The sequence below is a fragment of the Melanerpes formicivorus genome, unplaced genomic scaffold, assembly GCF_026170545.1.
Source record: "Melanerpes formicivorus ecotype bairdi unplaced genomic scaffold, bMelFor1.0.p_v2 SCAF_71, whole genome shotgun sequence".
In the NCBI taxonomy this organism is placed as follows: Eukaryota; Metazoa; Chordata; class Aves; order Piciformes; family Picidae; genus Melanerpes; species Melanerpes formicivorus.
In genome coordinates, this window is record NW_027142423.1 from 1,211,369 (window position 1) to 1,232,151 (window position 20,783).

The window sequence follows — 20,783 nt, forward strand, 5'->3', positions numbered from 1 at the left end:
ATCATTGCTCATCACAGTGAAGGCATGACCAAAGGAAGTTCAGGAAGACACCAAACCCCATAATGTCTTCCTTTTTGAGAGGAAAAAAAAAAGGGAAAACACATTTTAAAAGGACTTTATTTTAGGGCTGATTTGTAAGATACTTGGAGGTTTCTGGCACCAACATCAAGCCACAGCATCTACCAAAAGAGGTGACATAAAGCAGGATCAACAGGATGATGAAGTCAGGCCTGATAACCCCATGAGCACTAACCATTGCTCACCAATGGATGTATTTCTGGGTGTGGGGAGGATAAACCACATCACTTGCCCAACAGATGATCTTCTGGCAGACTTAGGGCCTGCATGCCACCATAGATGCCAGAGAAGGTGTGTCAAGGCCTCCCAGGTGTCACAAGGCAGCACCCACAGAGCTAGACCGATTTCAGGGAATAAGGATTGCCCAGCGTGATTCACTGACTGACAAAGAAATGCCTCTGACTCAGTTTCTTCCCTCAGTTCCAAGGATGGATGGGGTGAACATCTCTGATACAGAGCTGGAAAAGTCAACTTGTCTAGAGATTCAAAACTGTTCCTCAGAGGCAGCAGGAAGATGAGCTACAAGTCCATGGGAAGTGGTCCACCACTGGTCTGCTGCCTGGAGTGGCTTGATGGACAAAGGTGATGAGGGACAAGGATGCACAAGGGCATTTTGAGGGCTGGTGGTGGCCCACTGAGCCAGGTACTTGGGAAGTTACCATCCTGGCCTCAGGTATGTCTGATGTATATGATGCCATGACTGACAGACATGATGATGCACATGATACCATGGCTGGCATTTCCTCAGAGGCACATAGGAGACCAGGGATGGTGGTGCTACCCTGGGGGCCAACACAGGGAAGCAGTTTGACTGTAACATGAAATGCAGTGCTTGGCTAGATTAGGACAAAGAGCTGCATTAAAAAGGTGTCCCAGCAGCCAGCATCACAGAGCAGAAAGGAGGCTACAGCAACAACAGCAAATTAACTGTGTCCAGGATCACCTCCAGCATGGAGGCAGAGAGCTGGACATCATCAGGGCCTCTTGCGAATCGTCCTTCCCGTGTGCTCTGATGGGACTGTGGTGGTTGGTCCGTGTTTAAAGCGTGACAGGGAATGTGCTAGCAATTAAAATGATGAAGTGCTGCAGATGATGGCACAACAGAGCAGGGAACGTTCCAAGGAACTGTTTGTTTCCCTTGTTTAGGTGCAACCTTGGAGATCCTTTCAGGAATGTGAATATCATCCTGCAGGATGAGAGCTTCATTCTACACTTGGCTGTGCCACAGAGTTGTGTTGGAGCTGGCTAGCAAACACAACTTTATTTGGCTGCCCTCTGCAATGTTTTGGCTGTTGAGTCTTCCTGGGTAGAGAACAGAGATCAGAAGTCAATGAGCAGAAGGTAGTCAGTGATCTGCTCATCTTCTGGGAGCCTCATACTAGCTTCTTTCCCCAAAAGGCCTCAGGCCGAGTGTCCACACAAGGAACCAGTAAGCAGGAACAGGAGTATCATGGCTTGGCCTCCTGGAATCTCTTCCTTTTATTTGTCCTGAAGTCTTTAATTTCAGCTTCCACGTGGTGAAAGCATGTCATGTGCCTCATCACTTCCTAAGTGAGATCTCAGAAGGTTCCCAAATACTTCCACCTATCCCAGCATCATCCCAATGTGTACCTACAACTATTTCCTATCCAGCTGCTAGTACTCTTGGGACTGCCGTGAGTTGAAGGAGGGAATTGGGTCTCAGCACAAGGTTTGACTGAACCACCAAGGACTTTACAGCTCTAAGAGAACCCTACTGAAGCAACTGCCTTGCTCCTCATCATCTATTTTGGGTGGAGCTGTGGGTGAGGAAGAGGTAGGTCAATATGGTACCACTTGTTTTTGGCAGGGAAGACAACAGTTTGAAGCAGGTATTGCTCTGGAAGAAGAGGCAACTGTGTGGGTTGAGCACCTGCTGGGTGAGAGCAAGCTCCAGCTCCTCCCAGCCTTGAGTCCAATGAGAGTGGCCAAATGGTGATTTTTCTTCATGCTCTTTTCTTTCCATCTTTCTCCTCCTTAAGAATTTATCTGTGTTTGCTCCTGCAAAGGTCATTCCTGGTTGTGACTTCCTCAAAATCAGGACAGCACAATGAGTTGTCACCACCATCCCCCTGGCACAGACCTGTCCCCACCTCAGCCCCTCACAGCTGTTTCAGTGCTTAAGCCAAAAGGAGGTTGGAGCTAATCCCACCCATGGGTTTACTGCGGACCTACATGACCTTAAACTCTTTCCATGCCAAACCTGAGAGACTCAGAGCCTGTGGTTGCTCCTACCCCACCTTCCATGCACTCCCCATTCCTGGGTGTTGTGAAGGTGGCCAGCTGCTCACCATGGGAATCCCACGGTGGAGCAGAGATACTCAAGAGTACAATGTGGGCAGCCTGGGGCCAGGTAGCACCACAGTGTTGAAATCCTGAGAACCTGCCCTTTGGCTTCCTCTCTTTTAAGCAGGGCATGGAAATGGAGCCCCAGTGGCATCTCAAGTCTCCATTTCCCAGTATGACCTGAATTTTATAGTGTCTCTGGGACTTCTGCATTGCCCAAACCCCAGCTGGAGTAATTTATGCAGAGGAGCGTCTCTGCACTTAGGGCCATTAATAAGGGTACCCAGCAGTGATGTCCAGGTGTCACAAGCTCCAGGAGGGGTCACCACCCTTCCACATGCCCTGGGGCTGGAAACATACTGCAGAAGAGCTACCCTGCAGGCACCTCTGTCTATACCAATAATACATGGAAAGCACAGTTCCAGGTGGTCCACACCACTTGTTAGCATGCTCCTCAGCGTATTTTCAGCCTGACCAACCAGGACCACCCCTGACAATTCCAGATCAGCTTTCAAATATTATTTTGGATTCAACCACCTTGTTTTGGAGGAAAACAACTTGGCTACAGAAATGGTCACCAGCTGACCCCAGGGCCAGGAACTCACCCAAAGTGTTCCCAGTACTGTCCCAGACCTTGCCCTGACCAAAGTGTTGACAACACAGACAACACCTCTGGAGATGCAGTCATTATTTTCCATGTCTGTTTCCAGAAGCTCTCAGAAATGTCTGCCTGGCTGCAACAGTGTGAGACACACTCTGATGTGAAGCTGTGCTGCACAGGATTGTCCTCCTCCTACTCACCTCCAGTTGTTGAGCTCTCTATAATTGCACGAACCACCTGACCATGCTGCTTGCAAAACCTCAGCCCTGCTGTGAGTCAGCACTCAACAGAAGCTTCCAACATGTTGATTAGTTTTTTTAATGGTGGCTGCAGGGTGCTGTGGCAAGAGGAGCTGCAAAAGAACTGAAGCATCTCTTCTCCATCGAGCTCAAGCTACATTCCGAATGGCCTTTTCGTGCCTGAACGTCAAATGTTCAGAAGTTGCTCTGGGGCCAGGTGTGCAAAATGACTGCAGGTGCTGAAGGAACAGGAAGGATTAAGAAGATTGCATGGATTGTTCAACAGGGACCTCATCACAGTCCAACACAGAGAAGGAGCCTGGTAACACTGAACAGAGCCACAGTTCCTGGCACCACTGTGGAGGTCTCATCCCAGATGCCTCATTGTGATTGCAGTTGTCCTGACTGCAGCATTCATAGACTCACAGAACTGTTAAGGTTGAAGGACCTCCAGGATCACTGAGTCCAACCATCACCACCACAATGGCCATTAAACCACATCCCAGAGTGACACATCTACACATTTCTTGAACACATCCAAGTAGTGACAGCCTGTTCCAATGCCTGACCACTCTTTCAAGGAAGAAATTTTCCCCATGTCCAAACTAAACCTTCCTTGGTGCCACTTGAGGCAGTTTCCTCTCCTATCACTTGATACTAGGGAGAAGAAACCAACACCCACATTGCACTAACCTCCTTTCAGAGAGTTATAGAGTCAAGTGGTCTTTCTCCCTCTCTCACAGCAAAGATTTTTTCCCTTGTTTTTAGGTAGAACCTCCTGGGTTCCAGTTTGTGCCTGTTGTCCTTTGTTCTACCCCTGGGCCAACAGTGTAAAGAGCCTGGCCCCACCCTCTTGCCCCCCACCCTTTAGATAAGGGCAAACATTGATCAGATCCCCCCCTCAGGCTGCTCCAGGCTGAACAGCCCCAACTCTCTCAGCCTTTCCTTTTCACAGAGATGCTCCAGGCCCCTCAGCATCTTCCTAGCCTCCCCTGGACTCTCTCCAGTAGTTCCTGTTGAAGAAACCAGCTATGGCTTAAGAAATAGGTGGAAGAAATTGCACAAAAGAGCTTAAAAAAAACAACCCAGACCAAAACAAAAAACCAAACACCAAAGAACTCATTTATGTATAGGTGAGCTGTGGAAAGGGATTAGAGACTTCCCTGTCTGACCCACCTCTGCAGATATATAGAGCCTGCCTTGATCACAAGAGAAGGGATGCAAGCCACCATGCTTGAGTCACAGCACTTGTTTTGAAAAGCACCAGCTCTCTGCCTCACCATTCCTCCAGCAGCACAGGGTAACCCCAGGGAATCATCACTGGAAGCTACTTCAGCTCACAGAGCCCTCACATCACACTCCTGTCAGGTCCATTGCAGCAGAAGGAATGCATGAGCCCTCCTGCAGCCATGAAAGCAGTTACTCAAGGCTTGTTTCCCAGGCAAGGCAATCGCTCCTAATTGCAGCCTAATCCAGACTCGGATTAAGAATATTAATTAAGTCATTTATGGGGATTCCTCATGACCCATCCTGCAGCAGCTCAGGCTAAGGGCGGGAGAAGCAACTCTCAAGAGCCTGGGACAAGCTTGGCTGAGCTCTTCCTGAGTCTTTTCTTTTGAATAACACATGTGCTCAGCTGGCCAAAAATACTGCAGCTAAAAAGAAGCTCCAGGAAGAACCAGCCTACATGCCATCTACTCCCTCTCTGCAGGACATCCATGATGGACAACCATCCCTGATGGGCAAGCACCCTGCCTTCCACAGCTGCACAGAACAAGCGCCAGGAGTTCTCCTTTGCAGAGCACAAATCTGAGACCCTGGAGTTTGATCTTTGCTTGGAAGGCCTTCCTCTACCCCTCATTAGCACATCCTTCATTTTATCACCCCAGGGATCCAATTTCTTGTAGGTTAATTGTTCTTTCCTCTGTGGCCACTCTCCCTGGCATCAGCAGCACCACGCTTGCTAAACATGCAGCAAAGGCTCAGGTCTGGCCAATTTGAGCTTATTTTGCAGCACTCCTGACTTGGCTGACTGTTGACAGACACAGAGCACAACTGTGTAAACCCAGGGAGCTCCTTCAAGCACATGTTTTATTTATGCCAAACCACAGAAGTGATCTTCTCTTCTGTTAAACCACATTGGAGAAGGAAGTGCCTGTATTCATTGCAGCCGGAGACTGAAGCACAGCAGGGAGAGCCTCAGCTTAAATGTTGATCTCTCTTTCCTCTCATACCGCAGAACCCCAGCGTGGTGAGGGTTGGAAGGGACCTCTGGAGATCATCCAGTGCAACCCCCCTGCTAAAACAGGGTCATCCACAGCAAGCTGCCCAGGATCACAATGTCCAGGTCAGTTTGGAATCTCTCCAGAGGAGAGGACACCACAATCTCTCTGGGCAGCCTGCTCCAGGGCTCTGTTGCCCTCACAGCAAAGAATTTTCTCTTCCTGCTCAGATGGAACCTCCTGGGTTCCAGCTGATGCCCATTGCTCCTTGTCCTGGGCACCACTGGACATCACTGAATAGAGTCTGACCCCATCCTCTTGCCCCCTCACCCATTAGCTCTTGCAGAGCATTGATCAGATGCCCACTCAGGCTGCTCTTCTCCAGGCCAAATGGCTCCAAGCTGGAGCTCCTGGCTTTCCTCACAGAGATGCTCCAGGCCCCCTAGCAGCTTTGGAGCCTCTGCTGGACTCTCCCCAGTAGTTCCCTGTCTTTCTAGAGCTGGGGAGCCCAGAACTGGACCCAGGACTCCAGCTTTGGCCTTACTAGGTCAGGATAGAGGGGTAGGAGAACCACCTTTGACCTGCTGGCTGCACTTCCATGCACCCCAAGGATTCTTAGCCGTAGGATCACACCACTGGCTCATGGCAAACTAATTGCCCCCCAGCACTGCCAGGTTTGTCTCTACAGAGCTGCTTTCCAGGAGGTCAGCCCTTAACCTGTACTAGTGCAGGACACTACACCTGCCCTTGTTGAACTCTGTGAGGCTCACCTATGCCCAGCTCTGCGGCCTGTCCAGGTCTCACTGAAGTGCAGCACAGTCTCATACAGCCACATCAACTGAAACTTTCCCCTTTAAAGTTTCTGTTCTTTTTTTTTCCCAGTTTTCTTCATTTCTGCAACATCAGACCTCAAGGGAAAAAAGGAAGGGAGGAAAAACCCCCTGGAAACCCTTCACATTTCTCATCCTGACGTCTCCACAGGGGCTTTCCCACGCCTCACATGTCTGCCAGACTGCAGCTGCTTTGTTTTGCCCCCTTAATCTGATCACTCCCCAGGGAGCAGACGCAGAGTTATAAGCAGCAGCTCAACAGCAAATGCTCCTCACCGAGCTGTCATCACACCTGCTTCCCCCTGCACCAATTAAGATGAATCATCCAAAAGCCCATCTCTCCAAACCACCTACAGGTGAGCAGAAGCCCTGTCATTAAGAAGATGAGAGAGCAACTCAGCATCTTTGATGACCACCTTTCTTCAGCTCACCCACCAGGATCCCTCCCCTTCACCCCCCACAGCCCTGATGGGCAGGAGAGTGCTTCCAGCGCTGACCACTATGGAAAGTGGCTCTGGGAAACTGGAGCCTGATGCACTTTTTCCATCAAGGAGGATCGATAAGTTGTTGGATCCACATCAAGAGTAACTCATCCCCAGGAGAATGCATGATGTGGGAAGGTTTCTGATGAGCATGGCTTGGTGCAAGGGCTTTAGAGCCTGCAAAAGGTGTCAGTATATAAGGCTTCATCTTCCCACCTCTCCAGGATGCTGATGCAGAATAAAAGGCAGGGATGCAGCCCCATAGACTCATAGAATTGCTTTGGTTGGAAAAGTCCTTTAAGATCAAGTCCAACCATTGACCTAACACCACCATGGCCATTAAGCCATCTACATGCTTTTTTTTAAACACCTCCAGGGCTCAAACAACTTTGTCTCCAGGGATCTGGGAAGTATCCCTCATAGGCAGCCCTAAAGCCGCACGTCAAGGTGGTCCAACCTCCTTCAGCCACAAGCTCCTACTGCATTCCTCTGAGGTTCAGCAGGCTGGTGTTTGGTGAAAGGTGAAGTCCAGAGAGAGTCCTGAATTTCAGCAAAGTTCCAGATGTAGGGCTGAAGGACTCCATGCAACAGAACAGGCTGGAAAGGAGCAGGCTAAGGTAGAGGATCAAGACATCCAGCTATTTAATGAGAAGCCAGGGCTAGACTCTCCTTGGACAAGCACGGAGATAATACAAGCAACTGGTTACAAGATTTATCAAGAGACCTTCCAACCAAACATAAGGAAGAAAAAGCTTCCTGGAGCAGTGACTAACTGCCAAAAGAGAAGCTCTCAGATGTAGTGGAGGAATCTTCCTCAAGATATTGAAATGTGGCTGCAGAAAGCCCTAAGCAACCCAAAGCTGGTCCTCCTGTGAGCAGGAGGTTGGACCCTAGTCCAGTGGAGACCCTCCCAACCTCAACATCTCTTGGGAAAAGGCTGAGCATGGGCAACAGATGCCAAAGCAAGACAAGAGGAACTTCTCATTACCTCCTATCTTATCAAACAGCCACAATATCAGAGCTGCCCTTGTGCCATAACACAGTGCAGGACATCCCTAGCCTGCAGGCAGGGACACAAACTCAGAAAGTTGATGTAAGCATCATTATGTAACTACAGCAGCTCTAAGCCTGTCATCAGTGTCAGCAGGAGCAGGCAGCTTTGTTCCTGATAAACTTGCCTTGAGGTCTCCTCCCAACCAATATCAACAACAGGTTCTTCTGAACAGCATGTCAGCAGCCTAAGTAGTTACAGAGAAGCTTCCACTTCTGGTTTTGCTTGAAACCAGATCTTCCTTTTTTAAAGTAAAATAAAAAAGGGGGGAGTGGGAAAAACAAAATGAAAAGGAACTATAGAAAGAAAAAAAAAAGAGATAAAGCCTTTTGACTTTGCATTTCTCTACTCAAATGCACACACACACATAAAATAAAGCTGTTGTTTTGGCTTTGGGCTACCAAGTATCCTAGGGATCAAGGTCTAGACTTTTCTGTGCCTCCAGAAAAAGGTTGGAGGATCATAGAATAATTTCAGTTGGAAAAGACTTTTAAGACCATCAAGTCCAAATATGAGCCCAACACCACCATGCCCACCAAACCATGTCCCAGAGTGCCACAGCTACATGGTTTTTGAACACCTCCAGGGACTCCACCACCGCTCTGGGCAGCCTGTTCCAATGCCTGACCACTCTTTCAGCCAAGAAATTCTTCCTAATATGCAACCTAAACCTCCCCTGGCTCAACTTGAATCCACTCTCAGAGACATCTGTGAAAGGCCTGTCACTCTCTACCATGAGAGTGGTGAAGCCCTGGAACAGGTTGTCCAGGGAGGTGGTTGGGGCACCGTCCCTGGAGGTGTTTAACACCAGGCTGGATGAGGCTCTGGCCAGCCTGATCTAGTGTGAGGTGGCCCTGCCCATGGCAGGGGGGTTGGAACAAGATGATCCTTGTGGTCCCTTCCAAACCTGACTGACACTATACTATAAAACACTCAAAGAAGGACATTGAGGTGCTGAAGCATGCCTAGAGAAGGGCAATGAAGCTGGTTAAGGGTCTGGAAAACAAGGCTTGAGGAGCAGCTGATAGAACTTGGGCTGTTTAGCCTGGAGAAAAAGAGGCTCAAGGGAGACCTTCTTGCTCTCTACAGCTCCCTGAAAGGAGGCTGTAGTGAGGTAAGGGTTGGTCTCTTCTCCCAAGTAACAGGACAAGAGGAAATGGCTGTAAGTTGCACCAGGGGAGGTTTAGGTTGGACATGAAGAACAATTTCCTCCCTGAATGGGTTGTCAAATCCTGGAACAGGCAGCCTGAGAGAAAGAGGGTGGGAGTCACCATCCCTGGAAGCGTTCAAAAACCATGTAGCCATGGCACTCTGGGACATGGTTTAGTGGGCATGATGATGTTTCTGCTGATATTAGGACTTGATGATCTTAGAGGTCTTTTCCAATCTCTGCAGGGTCCTGAGCTGTGGGAAAACTCCTGTCAGATTGGACATTAAGCCAGAGTGTTGCTTTGTGCCTCTGTGATGTCAACTCCTCCAACCTCTACCTCACTCACTTATGGCTACAGGCCAGGAAGACACTCCTCAGACTTATCAGCTTCTCTTTAGAGCTTATCTGTTCGAAACACATTGTGTTACTCACCCCAGCAGGGGTTATTTAACACATGGCAAGGCACATGAACTCTCCACCTTGCTTCTGCTTCATACCTGCAATGCACCTGGATTTCCAACCTTGGCTTCACTAAGCTTTTTGACAGAAATGGTCAAGCCCCACAGAACTGGTTCTCAGGGCAACACACCCTTTGGAGAAAGAACACATCATCTAAGTTCCCAGAATAGGAAAAGCTTCATCTAATCTCCTATAGAATAGCCAAGAATTACAATTTAGCTGAGAGTGGCAGATCTTCACAGCCCTGATATCCAGAGAATGGCCAGCAAGTCCTTCAGCACTTCACAAGGCCCATCTGCCAGCCAGCAGACCCTTGTCTACTGCAGCTCAAAGTCAAGACCTCAGCTTCATTAGCTGAGCTCTCACTGGAGTTGAACCACCTCAGTTTTCCTCCAGGCTTGGCCAGGGTGCTCTGATAGAGATGAGGCAGCTGTTGAGGAAAGCACAGCCCTGTAAGCATGAAATATTCAGAGTATTATAGAACTGTTTTGGTTGCAAGAGACCTTTAAGATCAAGTCCAACCATTATCTAACTCAATCAAGTCCGATGCTAAATCTCATCCCTCAGCACCACACCTCTGCCTCTTTCAGACACCTCCAGGGATGGGGACTCAACCACTTCTTCGAGCAGCCTGCTCCAGTCTTTGAGAACCCTTCCAGTAAGGAGTTTGTTCTAATGCCCAACCTAAACCTCCCTTGGTGCAACTTACAGCCATTTCCTTTCCTCTTATCTCTTGCTCCCAAGGAGAAGAGATCAATTCCCACTTGGCTCCAGCCTCCTTTCAGGTAGTAGTATTGCAAGCACTCACTTTATTTATTCACCACTCCAGCAAAGGCAGAGGGAGGATGGACAGGACTAGGTGGGATATCAGCCACTCAACCTTACCACTCCATTAACCCAGCAGAAGATGACAACACTAATGGGAACCTTCTAGAGAAGAGGCCAAGGACTGAATCATTCATTTTCCCCAGAAAGCTACAGTAGGATTTGCTTTCTGGGGTGATCTTCCACTGCTCAGACTGCTCCAGCTGCTCTTACTGGTGCAGGTCCTTTCCTTCACATGGTGCTTGAGGAGACTTGTTCCTCTAGCAGATACACAAAATATTGTATTGGTTCAGTGGAAACATCTCCAGTGCTGACCAAATTGCATCTTGTTCCTTTTTTTCTGCTCCTGGAAGACAGGAGCATGGTTTCACTAGGAGCTTAGCTAGAACTGCTCCTTGATTTGGGATGGGACAAACTTTCCACCAGTTAGCAACAACAGTCACTAGAACCTCTTTGGAAAAGCAAAATAACATTTAGCAGGGTGGGCAGAAAAACATCTGCAACCATTGGGACCAAACTGGTTTCACAGGTGCAAATCCAACAGAGGGCAAGGCATGCTTGGCAGCTCCTATCCATTGCTTGTGCAGCTAATAACTGGTCTAACTCTGCCAGAAAATTAACTCTTGCCACCATGTGCCAGGGAAATTGGACTAGATGATCTCCAGAGGCCCCTTCCAACTCCTACCATTCTATAATTCAGATTTAGATCTTATTTTAGGAGACAGTTCCCTCATCAAAACCAACATCAGTTCTTGGGGCTTGGAGAGACAGTCCAGTTAGAGTTTGGCTGAGAACCAGCTTGTCAAGTGGTAGAGCGCATCCCTGTGTGGATTGGAGATACACCAGCCCCGGCTTCACCTATGCATTTTCACCTTCCATTTGTCACCAGCAATTCCATTTTGTTGGCTTATTTTTGCCTAGAGGCCCTTAGGGGCCTAGAACAAATGACTTTTTGATGTCTGCAGCCAGGCTTTTTGCTTGAAGGTCAAGGATTTCCTATCAAGCCTAATCCTCTACAGACAACTGCGCATACACAGCTGCCATGATAGACCCTGAGCCTTGGCTCATAGCTCTGCACATCAGTACCCAGCAGAACCACAGCCTGGATGAGTTGCAAGAAGTCTCCAGCCACCATTACTCAAAAAAAAGCAAGCCACCTCACTTCCAGTTTCCATGAATCTCATTTCAAATACCTGACCTCCAACCAAAGCAGCAGTAGTTTAAGCACAAGATCAGTTGTAAGTGAACTCATGGGATGAACCAAAAGCCTTGGACTGTAGCAACCTGAACATCAGCCCTGAGATGCCAGAAGGTATGCTGAGATTCACTGGTTTGTGGGATAACTGTTGCCAGGTGCATGCTGAAAGGCAGCCAAACACCAGCACTTTCTGCTATTGCTTCTCCATGCACAGTGAGAGCAGACTGGGGAGGACACAACCTGATGATGAAGTTGTCATCCCACACAGGCACAGCTTCAGAAAGCTCCACCACTCCTCAGCATGCTCACATACAGCCTTAGACTGGTCCAGCCCCACAGACAGTATCATCCTTTCCTTTCCTGGTGTTAACTTTCCCAGAGAGGTTGTGGAGCCTCCTTCTCTGGAGACTCAAGACCTGTCTGGATGCATATGACCTACCCTAGGTGATCCTGCTTTGGCAGGGAGGCTGGAACTCGATCTCCAGAGGTCCCTTCCAACCTTTACCATTCTGTGATTGTATGATCCTAAGGCTTGGCCTGAACACTTCATTATCTGCTACACTGAACAGGACAACTTGAAGAAGTAGAACAGGGAAAGCATTATCCCAAATGAGATGTTCTCTCCCAGACCAAGGTTCAGGTGTGATTGAAGAATGCTTTGCTCATTCCAAGGTGAATTTCATCCCTCCAGTGTAAAACCTGCTTTTTAATCCAGCATCTTCACCTTCCTCCTCCTCCTGCCATTTGCTCCCTCCCACGTTTTTTCCACTGTGCAATTGCACAATCATCTTCTCTCCTGAAGGCAAGAGGACACAAAACACCCTGACAAGTAAAACCTGGAGATTTTCCCCTTCCTCCCAGCACATCCCTGACCCCAGCCTAGGTTTTCTACTTTAGGTGCTTATTCCTGCTGCTGTCATTGCTTTGTGTTTCCTCATCAAGCCAATTCAGAGTCTGAAAAGGGCAGCAGAGCTCCAGCACATCAAGGTGATAGGATTAGATCTAATCTTGTTTGTCAGTACAATTAACACTCTCATTCAATCCTCCTCCCAGGGAGGAGGTAAGAAAAGATCCAAAGCACTTGGCAACTCTGAAGAGGAATTAAAAGTTCACCTCAAAGTCACCGGGGCCAGTGTCACAAGTCAGTAAGACCTGTTCCAACTTGAAAATGGATGGTTTCTTTTGTCTCAAAAGAAAGAAAGAAAGGAAAAAAGGCACATATCAAATTATTTCATTAGACAACTGCCCACACCCACCCCACCGACAACTGCAGCAGGACATCAAACAAGTAGCACAAAGCAAGGTGAAAAAGCACCACCTCAGAATTCAAAGTCCTCATCAGTCATGTCAATGGCCCAGGCAAACTTCTCCCTCTGGGTCTTGTTGTAGATCTTCTCGATGGGCACACCAAACTTCTTGCACCTGGGCAGATCACAAGACAGCAGTGGGGATAGAATGACAGAATCTTTTCAGTTGGGAAAGACCTTTAAACATTATCAAGTCCAACCATTCCCTAACCCAGCCAAGGTTAGGTTACTGTGTCCTTCAGCACCACAGCTCTGTGTCTTTCAAACAACCCCCAGGGGCACCTGCTCCAGTCTGAGAACACTTTCAGTGAAGAAGCTTCTTCTAATAGCCAAACTAAACTTCCCTGGGTGCCAGGCATCCCACACCACTCCCAGCACAATGATCATCTCTCCTCAGGAAATAAGAGCTGGACATTGTGCCACTGCAGACAAAGACATGCAAAGTGACTCCTTGTCCTAAACCCAGAAAGAATCTCCTTGTTAACCATGAGCCAGCAATATGCTCTTATAGCTGCAGTGGTCAGTGGTATCCTGGGATGCATGAAAAAGAGAGTGGCCAGTAGGCTGGAGGTGAGGAGAAAGTTCTTCACTGAGAGAGTCGTTAGCCATTGGAATGTGCTGCCCAGGGAGGTGGTGGAGTCACCATCCCTGGAGGTGTTCAAGAGGGGATTGGACATGGCACTTGGTGCCATGGTCTAGTCATGAGGTCTGAGGTGACAGGTTGGACTCGATCTTTGAGGTCTCTTCCAACCTCAGTGATGCTGTGATAGGTTGAAGGAGGTTCTCCTTTCCCTCTATTCTAGTGAGGCCACAGGTGGAGTCCCGGGATCAGTTATGAGCTTCCCAGTTAAAGAGTGACAGGGAACTACTGGAGAGAGTCCAGTGGAGTCTATGAGGGGCCTGGAGCATCTCTGTGAAGACAAAAGCCTGAGAGCCCTGGGGCCGTTTAGCCTGGAGAAGAGCAGCCTGACAGGGGATCTGATCAATGCTCAGCAAGAGCTAAAGCTGGGGGAAGAAGGGTCCAGACTCTTGTCAGTGGTGTCCAGTGACAGGACAAGGGGCACAAACTGAAACCCAGGAGGTTCCATTTGAACATGAGGAAAAAGGTCTGTGCTGTGAGAAGGTGCTGGAGCCGGCTGCCCAAACAGGCTGTGAAGTCTCCTTCTCTGGAGAGATTGCAAACCTGCCTGGACATTGTGATCCTGAGTCCTACCCTAGGTGACCCTGCTCTAGCAAGGGGGTTGGACATTATGATCTCCAGAGGTCTTTTCCAACTCCCACCACGCTGGGATTCTGAGATCCTGCAAACAGTTATTTGCAGCAAGTCTTAGCTTCGGTTTTTGCTGCCGCACTCCAACCCCCTCGAGGGCTTGGGCAGGTTTCTTTCCTTTCCCTTCAAGCATATGTTTGTCCTGCTCTCCAGGCCATACTAGGTGACCTGCACATCTCTAATGAACACTTGCCCCATATCATGCCACAGACTTACCAAGCTATGCTAATCCTGGGGTCCAGGTAATTCAGCTTGGACGTGCCCAGAGCTATCTGTTTGTTCTCCTCTTTATCTGTGGCTTGAACGTTCAGCTTGGCCAGCTGATCCTTCAGCCTCTTCAACAGCTTCTTTTTCTTCTCCACGTTGCTGAGGACAGAGGAAGAGCAACACAAATACCATGTTAAAAGGAAAAAGCAGCAGCTGAGGGGAAATATAAAGTAGCTCTGATCTGCTGCTGCCTGGAAGCATGAGGGGAAGCCAAGAAGCTTCAGCACAAGGGGCCACAGGCAGAAATTGGAACTCAGGAGGTTCCATCTGAACATGAGGAATAAGTTCTTCGCTTTAAGAATGGTGGGGCCCTGAAGCAGGCTGCCTAGAGACATTGTGGAGTCTTCTTCTCTGAGGCATTTAAAACATGCCTAGATATGATCTTGGGCAGCCTGCTTTAGGTGAACCTGGTTTAGCAGGGATGAGATGATCTCCAGAGGTTCCTTCCTACCCCCACCACTTTGTGACTCAGCTCGGAGCAGCCTTTACACTCATCAGAAGCCCTCCACAGCTTGAGCCTATGAATACTCCACAATGGCAAAGAACAAGATGTAATTCAGCACTAACCCATTTCATAAGACACTTGAAAAGCAGAATTATCATCACTGAAGTGGAGCAAGCACAAAAGCCAGCACCCGGCAAAGCCCACCTCCTCAAATCCTCCATGAGCAATGACCACCTCTGCAAACCTGCTCTGCATCTCAGCAACATAAGGTGTAAGCAGAAAACAAGAAACTCTGGAATAAAACTGGAAAAGTAGCCCTTGTGTCTCTCCTCCAGCTTTCTCCTGTCTTTAGGCAGACAGCAAGTCACATCTGGGCTCTGGGAAAAGGAGCAGCTTTGGACAGATTCCATGCAATGCCTGCTGAAGACACCAGACAGGTGACAGCTCACCACTCACAGGTCCCATCAGAGCCAGCCTGTGTATCCCCAGCTTCAACCTCAAGCTGGTATCCTTTACACCATAGCATTTCTAAGATAATTACAGCATGGTGGGGTTTGGAAGGGACCTCTGCAGATCATCCAGTCCAACTCTCCTGCTAAAGCAAGTCCACCTAAAGCAGGTTACCCGGGATCACAATGCGGGGTTAGAAACTCCACAACCTCACTGGGCAGCCCTCTCCAGCTCTCTGGTACTCTTACAGGAAAGAAGATTTTCCCAGCCAACATCTTGAGCTGAAGTCTCATTATTCAGTGAGGTGTGCCCTAGAAATCCTCCTGAAGAAGCTCTTTGTGATCCTACAGTTGCAAGGAACCATCCACAAGACCTCCACCCATCCGCTAGGCTGTCATGAAACACCTGGTACCCAACAGTGACATGTCAGTTCTGATGAGCTGCACACAGGGTGTTGGACCACACCATCCCCATGCCTTCTACACAGAGGTCCCTCCACATAAAAGGATTGTAAGGAAGACTCACTCACACTTCTGCTTTGGGATCTTTTGTGTCTTCAAACTCCTCTTCAGCTTTTCTGAGCTCTTGCTCAGCTTCCTCCACTTGTTTCTTCTTGGCATCAATCTGTGAAGGCAAATACAAAGTAAGCCCATGTTCCTGCCCTTCTTGAAGGTTTCAGCTACCTCCCTCTTTCCCTTTTCTCTGCCACTTTGCTCTTTAATTTCTCATCAGCTATTCCAAAGACAACAGCTTGTGCTTGCATCATCTGCTGGAGGCCAAGCATTTCACAGCATCTTGCAATAGATCATCACAGCTTGGATACCAGAAACACCTGCAGCTCTTATCTGGTCATCTTGTGCAACTGCCTCAGTTTGGCTTGTGACAGTGTTGGGAGCCCTCTGCAAAGCCCCAAGTTCACCACTAGAGTGTTAACAAAAGCTGAGGAAAATTAGAAGTCTTAGCTTGAGATATTTCCATATCAGATCCTTGACATTTCGGCTGGTCCTCCTGCCAACAGCCAGAATGGCCAACTATTTGGTTGGTGGGCCAACCAGTTTCTCTGGTTCAGAGCCAACTGTTTTGAAGTTGTGCCATCACAGAAGGTATCCAGCTTGGTTTGAAGGCACCAAAAGATGAGAGTGCCAAGTGTGCTTCATCCAGTGTTTGAGCTTACCCCATCCCTCTCCACCCCTGAGTTGACATCTCTGCACTGATTAAAAAAGCCACTGCTCCTGGTTCACTCCCTGCCACACCTGATCAATGTGATCTCCTCAGGCATCTGGAAATTCACCTTCTCTCTCCTCACCTTCCTTAACCCCAAAACAGATCAGAGGTTAGATCAGATTTGGAGGCTCTCAGTTTGGTCTGGCTCACCTTGCTCTGGAGGTTCTTCATTGACTTCTCAAAGGTTTTTGGTGTAGACCTCTGGTGGTTGCACAGGATGGCCACCGCTCGGTTAGCTCGGTTGTAGGAGAGCAGCTTTCCTGCAACGCTGTCTTCAGCTGGAAATCAATGGAAGCATCACTCTCTCCTTTCTAGGAGCTCAGGTAAGCAGGGAACAGAGCAGGACAACAGTGAGCTGTTTGCCTTTCCCATTATTTCTCAGGGGAGAGCAATACTGGTGGTGGAAACTGGTGAAGGACACTTGAGCATCACTGAATCCGACACCATGCCTCATTGCTCAGGTACCCAAGGTAGAGAAAAAAAAGAGTGCACCCAAGCAGCAAAGCTAGAAAGGGGGAAAAGAAACACTCCCAGCTTGGCTGCAGGTCAGACTACTGCTCAGCAGGTAACTATCTGAACCATACAGACTGGTTTGAGTTAGAAGGGACCTTGAAGATCACCAAGTTCCACACCCCCTTACCATGGGCTGAGAGACCTCCCACCAGACCAGACTGCTCAAAGCCTTGTCCAGCCTGACCTTAAACAATTCCAGGGATGAGGCACCCACACCTGATCTGGGCAACCCATTCCCAACATACCACCCTGCAACACGGTGCATCAGCTGTCAAGGAGCAGAGCCCTGTGTCCATGCAATGCAGCTGGTGAGACCACAACCAGTGTTAGTAACTCACACTTAGTTAGTGCCTTGAGCTGCTCCTGCAAGGTGATGGATGCATTGTACGTTCTGAACACTTTGGCAGTCAAACCATCCATCAGTCTCTGGAGATGTCTGTTCAAGATGCTTGTCTGGAGAAAGGAAGATAGGACAAAGTGTGGAAGAAATGAAGAGAACAAGCAGAAGCCAGGACAATAAGCACTCACTTTTCAGACTGTATTTTATCTAAGCAACCAAATTAGACATTAAAAAATATTTCCCACAGCTTGTAGATCTACTTGTTGGGTCAGGCCCCCATCTGTCTAAAACTGACACAAATTCCACCTAAAGCTACAAAGAATTTCCCTGGATGACAACAATTTCTGCCCATCTATGTCCAAAAGGACACATCTTGCATCTAATCTCATGCACATCGTATCTGTTATGCCTGTCCTGTGGAGCACATGGGGCTGCAGTTGGACTGGAAGCAGAAGATGCTAAGAAGTGTTACCCAGGACTTGGAGGAAGCTTTACTTGTACCAAGAAAGCCTATCACAGATAAACCCTACATGACCAGAGAGGAGCAGCCTCTTCAGATGGGCAAGTGGCTTGTAAGGAGTGCAGGCAGAGATGGAGCTTGGGTGGTAGCACACAATATCCCTCACTAAGGAAGAGGAGGGAGAAGGTTTTTGTAGAAGAGTAGCTCAGGAGAGAAGGTTACAGCACATCTCTCCAGCAGCCCCTCATATTTCTACTGAGCCCTGGTGAGGTGTGAAAGCATCAGCCAGTTGAGGTTTGACACCTCCAGCAATGCCCTGACCATCATGTGCGTGGGCAGATCTTCCCAAGTTAAAAAAAGAAACCCAAGCAGATGAGCTGCAGGGAAGGAGTAGAAAGTCACCTCCTTAGCAATGACATAGTTTGCTCACGGGTGCAGAAGGCAGCCAAGCAAGGAGGATACCAGTGAAGAAAAGAGGATGAAAGAACCCATTATGGCATCTAAATAGCATCTCCAGACAGCTACAGTGGTGTCTCCAATAACTAAACCCAAAGCAAGGGATGACACTGATGCAGCACCACAGCCTAGGAGCCTGAAGGTTGCACAGGAGCATCACAGGTTTGCTTCTACTTCCTCTACACCATCAATGTTGTTTCAAAAGCTTAGAGATGACCACTCACATTGAGCCTATCAAAGAGGTCATCTCCTGGGTCCTTGTTCTTCATGAACAGCTGCAGGTTCTTGAACACCTAAAGAAGAAGAAAGGATGGCCCTGGTCAGGAACAATGATGCATATAGCTCCCAGACATCTCCTTCATCTCCATCTGCCTCCTCATCCAGATGGACTCTAATCCAGTCCTCTGTCTAACTTCTTACAACTCCACCAATCTTCTCAACTTTTAAGAGCTATCACTAGGACCTCAAAGCCACAGGTGCCACAGGCTGCCCCCACCTTTGCTATCTCTGTCACTCCAGTTTCTCCACAAACAACCCTGAAATCATCTACCCCACAGGCAAAGCAGAAAGGAAGATATCAATAGGGGCAGTTCAAGTCCTAATGGCTACCAGTGAAGTGAAGATGCTCCAGCAGAAGGCAGGACTTCTCTCTCACCATTCATTAGCTATAAGAACCTCCAAAGACAAAGATTCTTCCTTTTTCCCAGGATGGCATCATCAAGTTTGTGTCTTCATCACCCAGCACTGCAGTTATCTCAGATGCACACTGCCACCATGGTGTTAAAACACAGGAGGCATCTTTGGAACAGGTTTCAGATGAGAATTTGGGCCTGATGACCACAGAGCAACCCAAGCCAGCCCTGCACCAAATCTGCACAGCAGTCCCTGTCTCCATTCCCGCCCCACTCACCGGCTTCTCCACCGACACTTTGTTGTAGTACCGGATGGAGTCTTTCCCGAGGAAGTCAAACTCCACCACGTGCTCCTCTCCGTCCAGCCTGGGGTGCAGGTTCAGGTGCTCCACACGCAGGGAGCAGCAGCCAACTGTGTCTGCAGTCTCCCCTTCCTCCTTCTCATTGCCAGCTCGCAGGGCCAGCTGGAAAGACACAGAGTCATCCACCCCACCCCAACTCAGCTCCTCTTTCCAAGGTTATTAAAGTGGATGTGAACTTCAGGAGAGGGAAAAGAAACCTTCCTAGGGGAGTGCCTCACTGCCTGCCTGCTGGGACCCTGGTGGAAACCAAGCAGTGACTTCTTTCAGCATGGGATTATTTCTCTAAGAAACACTAAAATATCTCCCCAAACAGGAGTTATCCACCTCTCCAGTGGGGCCTCTGTCTTCACAGGCACACACATGCAGGTGAAGTCCAGGAGGACAGCTCCTACACTGCCACACAGCTACATCTTCACACAAGCACCAGCAGACAGTAAAATCATACAATAGTTTGGGTTGGAAAAGACCTTTATGATTATGAAGTCCAACCATTAACTCAGCATTGCCAAGTCCACCACAAAACCACATCCCACAGCACCGCATCTCCAAAGCTTTGATACCCCTCCAGGGATGGTTACTCCACCACTGCTCTAGGCAGCCTGGGCCAGGCTTTGACAACCTTCCTTTGCCAGCCCTTAAGGGGAAGAAGTTCTTCCTACCGTCCAAACTAAACCTTCCCCAGTGCAACTTGAGGCTCTCTCCTCTTGTCCTGTCATTTGTTCCTCAGGACAAGAGATTGACCTTCATCTGGCTCCAACCTCCTTTCAGGGAGTTGTAGAGAGCCCAAAGTCTCCCCTCAGCCTCCTTTTCTCCAAGCTAAATAACCCCAGTTCCCTCAGCTGCTCCCCACCAGACCTGTTCTGCAGACCGTTCACCAGCTTTGTTGCCCTTCTGCAGATCCACTCCAGCACCTCATTATCCTTCTTGTTCTGAGAAGCCCAAAAATTAACCCAGTATTTGAGGTGGGGCCTCACCAGTGCCCAGTAGAGGGGGAACAATCACCATGCTTCATGATCAGTTCCAGGTTCCTCACATGGAGCAACCCTGGCCAGTACACCCAGCACCCTCCTAACATCTACAGGACTGGCGGATCAGATAAGCTAAATTCCAATCTCCACAGGGATGGAGGACCTCGGGGCTAGGTAGAAGCTGCAGGTACCTTATCAATGAAGTAGAGGGCCACTGCTCTTTGCCTCTTCCTCATCTCCTTGGACTTCCAATCAGCTTGGTACTCAGCACGGATTTTGTGCACAACATCCTTCAAGCGCCGGGCTACCTCATACTTCTGCCAGTCCTTCTCCCCCTGGAAAGAGAGTTTAAAACTCAGTGACACATCTTCCTTCCATCCCTACCAGTGAGATCCTGGTCTAGGAACACTTCCAGCATCTGAATACTCCTCAAAGCCCATTGTTGCCTTGAGAAGGCACTCCATGAAGTGGAAAATTCCAAGCAAATCCAGCTCGTCTAGAGTTTCTATGCCCTCTGCTGGTGGTGCTGGACCTGAGATCGTGGCCGAGTCTGGGCTGCTTTAGAGTCTGGAGGTGTTCCTCCATCAGCTAGCAACCAGCACAGAGCAAGTGAGGACCCAGACAGGTAAGCACTGCAGGGCTGTGGCCTC

At 48.8% G+C, this 20,783-nt stretch overlaps 1 protein-coding gene across 4 annotated transcripts in view; it reads right to left on the minus strand.

Moving 5' to 3' along the window:
- Positions 1–20,783, minus strand: part of TOP1MT (DNA topoisomerase I mitochondrial) — a 44,165-nt gene that overhangs the window by 5,162 nt on the left and 18,220 nt on the right. Inside the window, exons 7-15 of one of the 4 annotated variants that reach the window (XR_010990447.1) lie at positions 20,325–20,468; positions 19,082–19,267; positions 18,396–18,464; positions 17,254–17,368; positions 16,553–16,680; positions 15,708–15,802; positions 14,233–14,382; positions 12,553–12,861; positions 11,824–12,235 (exon numbers count right to left, since the gene is read on the minus strand). Coding sequence is in view for 3 of the 4 variants with exons in the window: in XM_068163203.1 (XP_068019304.1) it covers positions 12,759–12,861; positions 14,233–14,382; positions 15,708–15,802; positions 16,553–16,680; positions 17,254–17,368; positions 18,396–18,464; positions 19,082–19,267; positions 20,325–20,468 (990 nt within the window). In the remaining variant the exon portion in view is untranslated. Of the gene's footprint in view, positions 1–11,823; positions 12,236–12,552; positions 12,862–14,228; positions 14,383–15,703; positions 15,803–16,552; positions 16,681–17,253; positions 17,369–18,395; positions 18,465–19,081; positions 19,268–20,324; positions 20,469–20,783 lie in introns of those variants that run through there. The other 3 variants (XM_068163203.1, XM_068163204.1, XM_068163205.1) reach the window with 3 other exon arrangements.